Source organism: Corticium candelabrum, chromosome 15 (assembly GCF_963422355.1).
Source record: "Corticium candelabrum chromosome 15, ooCorCand1.1, whole genome shotgun sequence".
Taxonomy (NCBI): domain Eukaryota; kingdom Metazoa; phylum Porifera; class Homoscleromorpha; order Homosclerophorida; family Plakinidae; genus Corticium; species Corticium candelabrum.
Genome location: NC_085099.1, coordinates 6,561,127 through 6,575,989, shown reverse-complemented (window position 1 = coordinate 6,575,989; position 14,863 = coordinate 6,561,127). Strand labels below are relative to the sequence as shown.

General features: G+C 41.3%; 2 protein-coding genes across 2 annotated transcripts; one reads left to right on the top strand and one right to left on the bottom strand.

Moving 5' to 3' along the window:
* Positions 1-4,100: 4,100 nt before the first annotated feature.
* On the bottom strand, positions 4,101-10,637 carry LOC134191399 (muscle, skeletal receptor tyrosine protein kinase-like). Its single transcript, XM_062660010.1, has 7 exons — positions 10,559-10,637; positions 9,623-10,354; positions 9,243-9,566; positions 6,525-7,013; positions 5,558-5,991; positions 4,542-5,035; positions 4,101-4,477 (listed from the first exon to the last, which is right to left on the bottom strand). The coding sequence occupies exons 1-7, from the start codon at positions 10,599-10,601 to the stop codon at positions 4,174-4,176; spliced, it is 2,820 nt and encodes a 939-aa protein (XP_062515994.1). The 5' UTR covers positions 10,602-10,637; the 3' UTR covers positions 4,101-4,173.
* Positions 10,638-10,900: 263 nt separating this feature from the next.
* LOC134191337 (muscle, skeletal receptor tyrosine-protein kinase-like) lies at positions 10,901-14,602 on the top strand. Its single transcript, XM_062659945.1, has 7 exons — positions 10,901-10,929; positions 11,246-12,157; positions 12,229-12,450; positions 12,521-12,985; positions 13,046-13,428; positions 13,499-14,007; positions 14,069-14,602. Exons 2-7 carry the CDS (start codon positions 11,248-11,250, stop codon positions 14,391-14,393), a joined length of 2,814 nt encoding a protein of 937 aa, XP_062515929.1. The 5' UTR covers positions 10,901-10,929; positions 11,246-11,247; the 3' UTR covers positions 14,394-14,602.
* Positions 14,603-14,863: the final 261 nt, after the last annotated feature.

Genomic DNA, 14,863 nt, shown 5'->3' with positions numbered 1-14,863 from the left:
GCCCACATTTCCTTCAATTCATGAAGTCACTCTGGCCGAGAAGGCGTGACTGGGCTATATGCTACAAGCATGCTGATATAACTAGAGGTAACCACACCAATAATTACGCCGAAGCAGGCATCAAGATTGTAAAGGATCTGGTCTTCAGCAGAATAAAGGCATACAATTTGACTCAAATGTTTGCCTTTATTACAGAGTCAATGGAACTATATTATCAAAGAAAGTTACTCAATGTCTCAAACAGTAGAATGGATCACTTTGTTGCCACCAAATTTCTGGGTCAGGGTGCTGAGACAGTTCAACATAGTACTATTGAAAGTCTTGGCAATAGCATCTTCCGTGTAAAAAGCAGAAAAAAACGCCTAACTGGGTTTGATGATGACAGTTATGTTGTGGACATGCACATTGGAACTTGCAGCTGCAAGAGAGGACGAAATGGCTCTCCATGTGCCCATCAGGCAGTAGTTGTGTCCAAAAACAAAATAAATAATGTTAACTGCTTCCCGTCACTAAATGCATCAGCTAGGCACTGAATTGCTAAATTGGCAATAGGCGAAAAAGCCAAATCTGATATAAATTTCTACGCTTCTCTTCATCAAGAAACGTACGACAATGCTGATACTGACTCAAATCTGTCCGACTCACATGATTTAACCAGATTAAGAGCAAATTTCTGCTACATACAGACAATCAGGACACCAATCTAAAGTCCAATGACCTAAATGAAGACTCGGGCATCCAATCTACAACAAACTCATTAGCATCAGCATCTCAAGAACTGAAATCCAAACTTAGAGCAATTACAGCTGATATGATTGAAAATTAGATTCTGAAGATCAGCAGTTCAGAGATGGTGTGCAAAAGTTTGTCATGCGATATGAAACTCTCCAAGGCCCCAGATCTATTGCCCGACTGTCTAGCGCACTACATCAGTTTGGATGGATACTTGGCGGTCATTCCATACGTCGCCATGGTGTCTTCATGCAAAGAGGGAAACGAATTCCAGTGCAAGCAACCTCAGCTGAAAGACGGAAGTATGGATCCAAGAGCAAAACAAAAACCACAGCAGAACGTCCCGTAAGTTCTATGCTCGTCAAGTGCAAAGAAAATGTTACACAAGCCGCTATGTAATTCCACTAAGAAAGCCCAATCAAAATCAAGGCAAAAGGCCTCACTCTTTGAAATTAAGTATACAGAAAGGCTGCCAGAATGCTGAGAAGTGGTAACAATAGTCATAACAGAGACATATAAAATAACGAGGTAGACAACTGAACAAGCAGGTCAACCTAAGATGATTTAGTTAATTTATATTTGACATAGCCAGCAGTACTGTTACATTATCATTGATGTTGCCATCTATCACTTTGTTTATCTATCACTTTGTTTTAATTCTTGCACAGTTATGTAAACACTGTATTTCTGAACAAGATGTGTGTGCCGCTACATTTCTCAACGTTTGATTATGGATAACCATCAGTTAGTTGCAGATTTTTTTGCACTGAACCAGAAGCTCTTCTGTATTCTCCTCAAAGTGTAATAAGCTATGCCCTTGTATATATTGTCTGCTACATACAGTCTGCTATAAAATGAATTATGTCATTTGCTCAGTTAAGAATAAATGTACAATACCATCTAAATAGTTTTTTGTGAAATGAGTCAGTTATTAGAAAATTTGTCACCAGTATATTCTCTGCACCTAGATACATGCATTTCCTGCACATTTAATTGCTCATTCTAGTTGTTGCAAATGCAACTATTAGAACTGTTCATAAAGTGCAGCACAAAGAAACACACGGATTTACTCTTGTATAACCCGCTATCCCAAAGGTATACATACATACATACATACATACATACATACATACATACATACATACATACATACATACATACATACATACATACATACATACATACATACATACATACATACATACATACATATATATATATATATATATATATATATATATATATATATATATATATATACTACTCCTATTCGCTATAACTTGGTTCCTTATTATGACTACTATCAATTCATTTACTTCGATAATTCTAATTGTAACACACACACACACACACACACACACACACACACACACACACACACACACACACACACACACACACACACACACACTACAAATTACATATGTAATTGTCATCCATGTCGCCAACCATATAACAACCAATGGCATGATATGCATTTCAAAATATAATGCCAGTTGGCAAAAATTATATTCAACATATATCATCTGATTTGTAATGGTTATCAAAATGTCTATAGATTATTTTATGTACGGTTTATACCAACTAGATAATGATAATGCATAATTAAAATTAATATATCATATGCTGTCAATTTAATAGTATATATAGTGTTTATCTTCTACGAAATCTTTTGGTACTAGTACAGTAGTAGTTGTGAAATAGAATTAAGTTAGCTGAATATTTTGGACTTTTAATTCAGAGCTACCAACTCTCCCGCATTTGGGACCCTTCTCCCGCCTACCCGCATTTGGCATCAAATCTCCCGCATTCTGGCCATTGGTGGGCGTGCCTGTTCTGTGTAACCATTCCCCTACTAGATTAGTGCATACTTGATATCTGGATATATCAATGCCTATATGCCAGCCACTCTCTCCATCCGGTTCTTTCATACTTGATTGGTCACAAATTATCAGAGTCTCTGGGTCACAATATTGACATAGAAGGAGGAGTCGGTCAGGTAAAGCTGTCCGAAAGTGAAAAAGGGAGAGGAGCTGGCTATCCTAGACTACCAAGGAGTTGTATATTGTTGGAAAAACGATCGAAGAAGGCCAGAGAATCTACAACATCCGAACTAGCAGAGTTATTAGAATATTAATATATATATATATATATATATATATATATATATATATATATATATATATACCATACCTCTTTCAAAGATTTTGTCTAGCCTTATATTTTAATAACAGGCAGTAGTACGTGCAAGTTCTGTGTTTTACATTTGTTGCAGTTTGCTTATTTAAGTTAAGTGTACTGTAATTAATGGCTCCTACTCCAACCGAGCATGCAAATATTTAACTTTTGATAATTGTATAATATTTACATACTAGTACTACCCGCCCTATGGGCGGTGGCAATCTGGGCGGTGGCAATCTATCGTTGTACGCCACTTCTGCAAAAAAGACGTACCTTTGGTGACACACAGACGCACGCACGCACGCACGCACGCACGCACGCACGCACGCATGAGGCGGCGCATCTTGCACTCTGGGAATTAGAGGATGACAGTGGCTGGCGAGCGCAAGTCACATCCGCATACTCGGTTAATTGATTGAGAAAACAAACTCTATTAATTAATTAATGGCTTCTACTCCAACCGAGCATGCAAATATTTAACTTTTAATAATTGTATAATATTTACATATTATTTAACATTTATTACAATATAAAATTTATTGATATTAATGTAATTGTCGGCGTGTCAATTTTTTTTAAAACTCCCTCATTTTTGCCTGCAAACTCACGCATTTTGATTCAGCTAGGTTGGCAGGTCTGTTAATTAATTAGTAATTGCATATTATATAATTGCACACATAAAATAGATTTGCAATAACTAGTACACAATTTGATGTATGCAGTGTATGCAACAGTGTAAATATTGCCGCACAATTCAATCCAGGCAATACATGCACCCAAAAAAGATCTCAAATCAAATAAATTTGTTTAACCGCAAAACACAGTAATCATTACAATCATTTATAAATTATAAATCACTTTACCTGCCATCCAATATATTTGAAGTCGATTTGTGCCGAGAAAACAACGTTCAGCCGACGCGACGTTCAAGACTGAGGCCCCCTTTAAATGAACAGTGCAGGTTACTGCTCGAAATATGCGCAAAAAGGCAGCAGTTCGTTAACGTCAAAATCGCGGTTGTAACATGTCCATTGACTACCGAGAATCAAAGCTGCGAACAGACCACGTTCGCTCCAGCGGCCAAGTTCCCCCCAAAAAATTCGCCTGGTACTGTGTTTATACACCCTGCCCCCGCATGAATACCGTAAGCGCATACATGGCGCAGTATCTTAGTGATAATGTTTACATAGCAAAGCAAGCGCGAACGTTGCCTTTATCTAAGTTTTTCATCTAGAAAGCGATCGATGTACGTGTACGCAGTTAAAGCTTGTTCAAAATTTCACCGAATTCTGGTCTATTCTCCGTTTCCTTGCTCCAACATGATGACATCAACTCGTACATGTCATCTGGACAGAATTCACTCGGTTTGGACAGCGTTTGACCACTGCAAATCATCTCAACGACTAGCTCATTAGGTGATCCATAATAGGGTTGTTGCCCAAGAGAATAGACTTCCCAAACAAGAACACCAAATGCCCACACGTCGGATTTGACTGTAAAATAGCCATAGACAATGCTCTCTGGTGGCAGCCACCGAACTGGGAGAAAGGATTTACCACCTACTCTGTAGACAAAAATTGCTAAAAAAACAAAGCCGTTTCGTATGTTTATCAGCTCGCTCTGCGTACCTGTAGTAGTCTCCTGCATACACGTCACGTGACAGACCAAAATCAGCAATTTTCACTTCGAGATACTTTCCAACCAAGCAGTTGCGAGCAGCGATATCTCGATGAACGAAGCGTCTGCCTGCTAGATAGACGAGCCCCTGACAGACTTGACGAATAATCGCTCTAAGATCGTGCAGACTGAGCACTTGCTTTGAGCGAGAGCTTTCTTCGAGCTCCAGCGCATCTAGGTTTGTTTCTTCTCCAACTTGAGAGTTGCGCAAAAAGTCGATCAATGCACCACGTTCCATAAACTCAAAAACCATGCAACTGGGTTCTTCCTTAGTACATTTAGCCAACAACTTGACTATGTTTTCGTGCTGTAGCTGGGCCATCATACACAACTCCTTCATAAATTCTGATTTCGTCTTGTCGTCATTACCTTTCTTAAGAACCTTCACAGCAACCAGTGTGTCGTTCTCGAACTCTTCAAATTCAGTGATCGACGCCAAGAGCACCTAAACATGCAACAGAATTATCTACAAACTAAAAATTATCACATAAGTACAGTATATACTAAACAGTCAAACTACTCTATCAGACCTGCACCGCCCAGAAACTCGAAGTTTACGTAAGACACGGTTCCTCGATTTAACAGACAGGCGAGAGGGGAGTGCCTGATTCTTTAGCTAAGTTTTCAAATCGCAAGTGGCGTAAAAGGTAGGTACGTGCAACAATGTACGTTCAAATCGAAGACTCATCATGCACATGCATCGACCGTTGAAAGTGTTTATTTAGTTTTAGAGTCAGCTTCTTGATTCGATCGTTAGCCAGCACCACTTAAAGTTTAGATTGTCTAGTCGTTAAAATGCTTTCGCTAAAGAAATAGACGTCTTACAGACCGTGCTACGCCATACCATTGCTATGCACTGTGACATAACGGCCAGTGACGAGGTTTTTGTAATAGTAGAGTGACGGCTATGGCAGATTTGGCTGTACGGTACTACAACTAGCAATTAATGTACGCAATTTGTTGTTACCTGACCAAATTGTCCTTCATCGAGATCTCTAACGAATTCAAGCTTTTTGTGATCAATTTCAGGTATGAACGTAACGGCCACGTCTTCTGCCTCAAAGGAAAACACAGAGTGCAGTGTATGGAACAAAGAAGGAGATTTAAGAACCTCTTTGAGAGTAGGTAACACCTCGGGTTCATGACGCTTGTACAAACTGTTCTCTGCCGTCAGCATCTTACTGCTGGACGTAGATTGGGCTAAAGACGAGAATTTCTCGTTTAATTCAATAATTTCAGTCGCTAGCGATTGTCTTTGTCGATGTTTGCGCCGCACGATGAAGACGACAAAAATAGCTATGATTGCTGTGAAACAGCAGACCGTCCCAATGACAGCAGATACTACAACAGAAATGTCTACATCGGATTTTTGACTGCCTTTCGTTGGTAGCTCAGTCGCGGCTGAAAGTAAAACATTGAATTTAAGTGATAAAAATTATTATAACTGCTTAATTAATTAATCATTAAAACATAACCAATACAAACCACTGTATTTACTTTGTTTCAATTACAGCACAAAAGCATTCAATCTGTATCAACATAAGTCCAATCACACTACCATGCTGCCCAGTGTACAATATCACAGAGACAATCTCTTGTAACGCGTTCTGTGAATACATTTTAGAACATCCACCATTTATCTACGATCGACAGTTTATAGCAACTGATTCGATTGAAACGGTCACGCACAAACACCACACACACACGCACGCACGCACGCAGTACCAAATAAATAGGCAAGCTGAAACACCCATTTGAGTTGCACATGCACCATTACAACACTTAGCACGCAATCATGACCAAACCATCTCAGACTTCTTGGCATACTGACAAATCTTTATGCCGTACTAATTAACAATAAAGAACAACTGTATTAACCGCGGCTGTCATCCTATCTAGACAATTTATTTCGTAAATGATTAATATATGATTACCTCGAAACCCAAGATCCACTCCATAATCTAAACACGACCGATTAGTTTCTTCTTTAGTTGGCTTATCGTCACACGTAGGAAAGCCTACAGAGATATGCTGCGGTCTCAAGAAATATATAGAGCTAGACCTTTGAAGCGATTCGACAGCAGCAAATGCTAACACGTACACAGAACTACAGTTACCATAAAGATACTGTTGGCATGAGTCTTTACACAACCGAGCCGGTTGAACAACTCCATAAGAAGTTCTGTTGCAAGGCGGAAACGAATACAAACACATGGCCTTTACTATTTGCTTAACGCACCACTGTGGACTGTCAGATAGAGATTTCCTCCAAGCTGCGTCCGCGGAATTGGTGATGTACGTAACGATGTTTTGTGGGTAGCAAAGATCAACAAAAACTTCTTTGCCTTTGACGTACTCGTCGCAAACACCGTGTACAACTTGGTACGGTTGGCAAGCCGTGTAGAAGTATTGAGACAAATTAGCTGAAAAGTAAATGACTGAATTAATTTATATGCTGCAGATTTCAAAATCCCTGCGTATAGGTGCTTGTGCAATTGGTGCGTGCTTGTGCTTGCGCTTGTGTGTGCGCGCGCGCGTGTGTGTTTGTGTGTGTGCGCGTGAGAGCGTATTCATATAAATCGGGCGAAATTCAAGTCACACCTTCATGTGGTGCCTGACAGAAAGAGCTTATTGCTTGTCAACGTCTACCGGTTTCTGTCGCTCAATACCTGTTCTGAACTTGCCCTCAGTTGCTGTGCGAAAGTCTGTGGTGGTTTGCACTGCAGTACGTGGTCTTGCACGCCCTCATGAGTATATCAGCTAGTGCAAAGGAAGCTGACGTAATGTCTCAAAACCAGAACAGCAGCAAGCACAAAGCAGAATCACATAGGATGCTGGAATATGCATGAGAACACTGGTAAAAGAACATGGCAGCATTGCGACTAGCATTACTTGTTAGTAACAACAAGAGAGGTGTTGCTGTGGACCGGAAAGCAACTTTCGTGCATGGTTCAAGAACAAAACCGTTTCAAAATGAGTATATGGTATTTTTAGAAAAGTTCACAAGACGACGGGGACGCCATATATGTCGAGATAGAAGGATGTACTCGTATACTATCATTCACTGTGGAAGACCATTGCCCAGTATAAAAGAATAAAGATCCACTACAGTGCTAAACCATCGGCCGGTGTATGTAATATCTCGTCACGTGATAATGTTTTCCATATTAAGGTATTTAACCCAACCAACTGGTACGTCTCAGCTAAGGTTTGAGGTAAGAATGTACACTATTGCACCCACACTCTTTAATCTATACTTCAATTTGGTCATTCTAGAATGGAGAAAGCATTCTGATTGTCAAGATCTAGGTGTTAAAATACTGTATAAATGTACGTAGCGGTAAACGTACTGGTAGGAGAGATAAGAAGAAATCCCACCAAATTGCTTGTGACTGATCATGAACTCTTGTTTGTAGATGCTGCTGCTGCATGTAGTAAGCACGAGTTGAGCAGGCATAGATAAGAGGCAGCTTATACTCTTGATAAGGTGACAGAGGAATGGAGACTAACAATGAACATCCGCAAAACCAAGCTGTTATACACAGAGGCTGGAGTGAAATCAAAGGATATAACCAGAAGTATGGAATGCCTATTATATCCATCGGTGAAGTCATACAAGTAACATATTAGCGACTTTAGATATACTTGGGCTCAATTATTGAATGTCGAGGAGAATTATGTGAATAAGAGATATAGAAGAAAGAATCTGGAGAGCTTCCAAAGCTTTGGAATTTTATGATCTTCAATATGTTTATGGACAGAAACCTGTCCATTGACGCAAAGAGAGTAATCTACCAGTCTATAGTTCTTAGAATATTATTCTAGGGCTCAGAGGCTTGGGCACCAAAAAAGACACAAAACGTTTTAGAGACTTTCATAACAGGTACGTGCCTCAGGAATATCCTATATAGGCGTGTCTAAAACAATACAGTGGTCCATCCACACTACTAATGCTCAAGTTAGGTCAATGTTTGGGATGCCTCAGACCCTACAAAATGTCGTTTTACCTCGAAGACTTACGATGGCTTGAACACTTAGCAAGAATGACAGACCAACGAATTCCCCCCAAAATTCTTTTTGGCTGGTTGCCAAATAAACGACCAGACCATGGCCCAAAACTGGGTTGACGAGATAAAGTTAAGTCTGACACGAAACGCTTTCATAGTGAAAAAGAACTGGTTTCAGATAGTCAGAGATCGCTCCTTATGGAGTAGAGCCTGCACTATTAAATCTTTCAACAGTGTGACTCTCAACGGAAGCTGGTCATCTGCACAACAGATATACCTTTATATACGTCTGCAACAATTGTAATAGATCAGAAGATTTCAAGACATGGCACTTCTCAAAATGTGATGCAATTCGCTGTAGCAGAAAGGAATGACTCATTCGTTCAGGCCCCCTTCGTGGCCAATGGCCCCAAGACGGCAGACATCACTTCCAGGTTCCAAGTCCAGGCCCGCGCGCGTGCGTGTGCGTGCGTGTGTGTGTGTGTGTGTGTGTGTGTGTGTGTGTGTGTGTGTGTGTGCGTGCGTGTGTGTGTGTGTGTGTGTGTGTGTGTATGTGTGTGTGTGGACGCGAGCGTGTGTGTGCCCCCCAAATCATGCATCTATTCCGTGGCAAGAATAGTTAGCCAGAACACACGTAAAACATACCACTGCAGTCGCAAAATCCATACTTGTTGTGATTATCCACATCTCCTGGTTCTGTGGCACACCAAGGACGGCGTTCATTTACTACAGTACAGTCATAGTATTTGACATTTCTGAACGTGAAAGGAAAATAGCAAGGCGTCCCTGACGGTACAGTCCCTTCATTACCGCACGTCCGAACAATGTCTGCCCTAGGAGTAGGAGACGAAGAAATCGCACATCGATCAATAGTTGCGTTTGAAGAATTTTCTGTTAAGACTGCTGTCGGCTTGTAGGTTCCTGTGGAAGGAGCAACCACAGGAATTCTTGGCTGATCAATGCTTTTTTCTACAAACCAAATAATTACACCAACAGAATAGGCTACCCTCTAAATGTATTGTTACCTTCAAAAAGTATGATGTCCGTGCAAGTAGAATTAGAGTCAAGACGGGTGGGAAGATCATCGCATTGAAAATCTGTTCCTTGAACATGCTTGGGCACAACAACGTTGCCATCACTAAACGAAATAGTAAGCGTTCCAGAAATTGACCGGAATTGGCTTTCACAAACTGTTTGTTGCAAGAACAGATGATCACAACTCTCTTTGCACAATCGAGTTTTTACAGATTGTTGAAACGTGTCGTACGTCTTGCTACAATTCCTTAATACGTACAGACACACAAATTCTGTTACTTTTTCAAAGCAAAACCGCTTTGTCCCTGACTCGGGAGATCCAAGAATTGCAAACACTTGGTCTAGCAGGTCTTTGATAAAGCGAATCGTTCTTTCTTGACCGAGCAGGCCGTCAAAGAAGGTAGTTTTGTTGCTTGCGTAAGTACTGCAAACGCTTTTGATGGCAAGCAATTCACACAAATCCGTTCGATCTGTAGGAGATGTCATAGACGACGAATTTGAGTTTGCTTTCTGAGCGGCTAAGCTTTCTGTTGGACTAGCTGTCCTAGAGAAATCCGTTTGCCCAGGTATCTGCCGTGCTGTTGTTACTGAACTTGTCCTGTATTGAGATGTTTGACTTCCTAGAGACGCTGGCGTAAAGCTAGTGTTGTCCGACGCTGCAGTCACGTGAGACATTGGAGTCGGCGTCAAAGAAGACGACTCACACCAAAGTTGATGCAGAACTGCAGAGGACACAATGACATTGAGCAAATATATTAATCAAAGGATCCTCACATCCTAAACGTTTACAAATATCTCTCATTATAGACTTCATCACACACCGCCTTTCGATTTGCAGCTGCGTATCTACTCTATCCTCAAAGCCCTATCTGCACTTTCTGAGTACACGCACAAGCTAGAGATACAACAAAGCAACGTACGTTTACCTGAAAGCATCAGAAAGTTGAAAACCCATCTAGCCGTATCCATTATTTTCAGACAAGTCCGGGAATCGTGTTCCTTGTACCGTAGCTACTCAACTATACGTGCGTCACGTGATCAACACCAATGCAGCACTCCCTAGTACTCAATAACTGCAGCAGTTACCAACCATGTATGCAGCTGTATGCATTAACAGCACTACGACTTCACTGCGTTGCTGCATGCTAATAAACCTCTACGTCTATACCGTAAAGCCGAGTTCTTATACCCACCGTGCATATACGAGAGAGATGATATAGAGGAACATACGGGAGAGTAAAATCCTCCAGAAACGACGTCTCATCACTACGTCGTCCGCTGAGTTCTAGTGAGACAAGTAAGTAAGCAATTATTAACGGTACCTTCATGCGGATGCATGCCACGCCCGTGTGGTACAGAGGCATTCACAACATGAGCACTTCGAACGTTCTCTTTGAGCACTCTGGTAAGGCTGATGTAAAGCACCACCTACAGAGCTAGTCTACTGCACACTGCCACATGCATATATATACTTACTGTACACAACTAGACGCGATTTGTCGGATTGGACCTCACACTTGTACAGCCAGGCTTCATGGCATCATGCCGCCCGTGCACTCTTGGCACGTACAGCAGTGAGCACGCACGCACAATTGCTTTCATGTGCCTTTCAGGAATGAGAAGCACCGCGGTGTTGTCGCTCTATACCGCACTACTATGGACAAACGCAATACTTCAAGGTACAAGTACAGCGACCTCTAGTGGCGATTTCGACCAAAATACAACAACGCAAAGCAGTACAAACCTAGACAATTACACTTTACTCTACAGCAACACGACCGAGCCACCGACCGCTGCTCAGACAAATTCATCCAAAATACCAGCGAAAACATCACGAAGTCCAACAGTATCAACAACGACAGCAAATAAAACAGCGATAAACATGACCCTAAGTACGACAAAACCACTTAGATCAACTATGGCAAGTACGAAAGCATCGACAAAAAGCAAAGTCGACAAAGCATCATCGACTGGTTCAGCTGCCGCTAAACCCACAGCTACTTCTACAACATCAGCAAACTCTCAAAAGCCTTTGACGGTCAGATCAGGAGGAACGTGTGAGTTGTACAATGGTGGTAGCATTTGCCAGCCTTATAGAGCAAACGAGACCGTTTTCGTCGACCCCGACCCTCAATACTCGCAAGACAAAATGACAGTATTCCTACGTTATTTGCTCGACCAGTTGAGTTCTAGTGCTCTGAGTTCGAGTCCGGAATGGTCACCGTGTTATGGTCAAATACTCGAAGGATTATGTCGTTACTTCTTCCCAAACTGCTCAACCACGTCGTCAGGTACAATTCAGAGAGCACTCATCTGCAGAGAGAGCTGCGACGAAGTGTTTCTAGACCAGAGCCGTCCGTGTACCAACGTCTTCCTTAAGGCCGCAGGAGCGTCCATCTTCTTTGCACGAAGTAAAAACTTCCTACCAGCTCACGTCGACTCGCGCGAGTTTGGATGTTTAAGTGAAGTACTTCCAAGCCAAAAAGAATCCAACTATACTTGCATGGCAGTGCTTGCCTTGTCAGGTATTTTGCAACTGCTACAGTCCATCCTACAATTACTATAATAGATATTTTACTGTTCAATTTTATTATAGAGTCTCAAACGGTTGTAGCAACCACCGAAAAGTCTAACGTTATAACTACATGTGGTGGTACCGCACCGCCGGGCTCACATTGCGTCTTCCCTTTCCTCTACCGTGGGATCACTTACACCGAATGCACCACAGTTAACAGCTACCAAACGTGGAAACCATGGTGTTCGACAGAACCCGGAGATTATGATCTGCTCAGACAATGGGGAATGTGCGATTGCTCCGGTAAGTCTCATTGCACGACTTGCACTACGTTGTTTCCTGACTACAAAGTTTCACATTCACTGATAAATAGATGATATCATGGGAGTACCAGACGGTAGGTGTGAGATACACAAAGGTGGAAGCGTGTGTGATTCCTTTAGAAAAGGACAATCGGTATTCGTCGATTCGAGATACAATCAGAGCTACCTCGACCGGATTGCGCTGCAACCAATCAATTCCTCTTTGTGGAAAGTGACGGACAACGAAGCTTGTCGATCCAAAGCTCTCAGCGTACTCTGCCACATCGTGTACCCCGACTGTGTAGCAGTCCCAAACGTCGGCGCATTTCCTGCGTTTTTATGTAAAGAAACGTGTCTTGATTTGATATCAACATTGAGCAGCTGCAGTCAACCAATTCTAAACTTTCTGAACATCTTCACGTCAGTGTTTATGGAAAATAAACTCAATCCAGTACACGTGTACGTGGCCGTGCCTGAATGTGGCACTCTACTGACTGAGGAAGAGGCAAACGGAACATGCATGCAAATTGATAGCAGTAAGAGATGAACATATCAGAACAATCAGTCATAGCACCAAGACGAAATGTTTGTTACAGGTGGCAGCTCTGTCTCCAATCCAAAGAGTGAAGACTCGTCTGGCACCAACACCGCTGTAATCGTATATATAGTGGTTCCTATTCTAGCAGGAATCACTCTTCTAGTTCTCATGATCTTGCTTATCTGCTACAAAAAGAGATCATATAAAAAAAGTACATTGTCCGTAAACTCTGGCTATGTTGCAGCTACAGAAATCTTGTCATTCGAAAAATTTGAAAAAAGCGCGACGAACAAGCGACCAAACAAAGTTTCTGTCCAAGAGTTGCTTCTCATGCGCTCATCACAGTTTAATTCAGGAGAATATGATTGTTCAAATATACCAGATTTCCCTATTGATAAAATCAAATACGTAAAGAATCTTGGTGAGGGAGCCTTCGGCCAGGTACAGTGCAAGCAGTAACCATTATCATTAATTTGTTCAATATTGAGTACAATAACGATTTAACACGCAGGTTTTCATGGGAATGGCAGACCTAGACTGTTCGGGTAGAGAGATTCCTATTGCTGCTAAAGTTCTGAAACAGGGAAGTGGTGAAGAAGTGAGAGAAGACTTCGAGAAGGAATTGTACATCATGTCACAACTAAATCACCGAAACATTCTGCAACTGCTGGCTAAGTACATCGCAGAAGAGCCGTTTTGCATGATATTCGAGTTTATGGAGCTTGGCGACTTGAACAATTTCATAAGACTGTCAAAAATAGGAAAAACCAGACATCTGCCAGATGACAGTATGTCACAGCTTGGTCAAGACACTTCTAGTGAATTCAAACCATTCACTGTGACAGTTGCTGACATGTGCAATGCAATTAAACAGGTATGTTGTGGATTGGCATACTTGAGCAAACGCAGATTTGTTCATCGAGATATAGCAACCAGAAATTGCTTGGTGGGAAAAGATCTAGTGACAAAGATAGCAGACTTTGGACTTTCTCACAGTGTATACACTACAGATTACTATCGGTCAGTGGCTTTACAGTAATCGCCTGTAACCTACAGTTCTATAGTCTCTTGTTCCTTTTAGGGCAACAGGAGGCTCTCTGTTACCTATTCGATGGATGGCTCCAGAAAGCATTATCTATGGTGTGTTCACCGAAAAGTCTGACGTATGGTCATTTGGAGTATTGATGTGGGAAATATTTACTCTTGGAAAGCAGCCGTATTATGGATGGTCTAATGAAGATGTGATCACTCGAGTTAGAAATGGCACAACTCTGCCCTCACCTGATGACTTTTGCCCTGCTGACATGTGCTCATTCATGAAGCAATGTTGGATCCAAGACCCACAACAGCGACCAGATGCGCAAAGTTTATTGGAAAGTTTGGAAGCAATGAAACAAACTGAATAATAAACAACAAACTTGTTTCTTACATAAATAAAGACGTTTGTCAGACAATCAAGTACTGGTATTTAGACGTTTCACCTGGCAACGTGACGTGTTTCAATGTATACAAATAGAATATCCATGCTACCACTGAGTCAATCAGTTTCAAATATTCAATATATGTTATGTTCTCAATAAACCGATTAAATATGGCGTTGTGAAAGGTGATTATGTTTGAGTGGTAGCTAAATCATTGTAAAAATAGAAATGACTACAAACTCACCAAGCATGCAATAATTTGTATGCCATATAAACACTAAGTCCTGGAAGCAACACAAATTAACGCCTTTGTCTACCACTCGGTACAAAATGAAAGTTGAGACCTCAAGACTATACCGTTTATCTATATAAAATGGAGGTGGCTGTCTGTCTGTCTTCTTTCACTATTGAACACAAAAAGCAAAATTTTACAAGAACACTAAGGTAAAACTGCT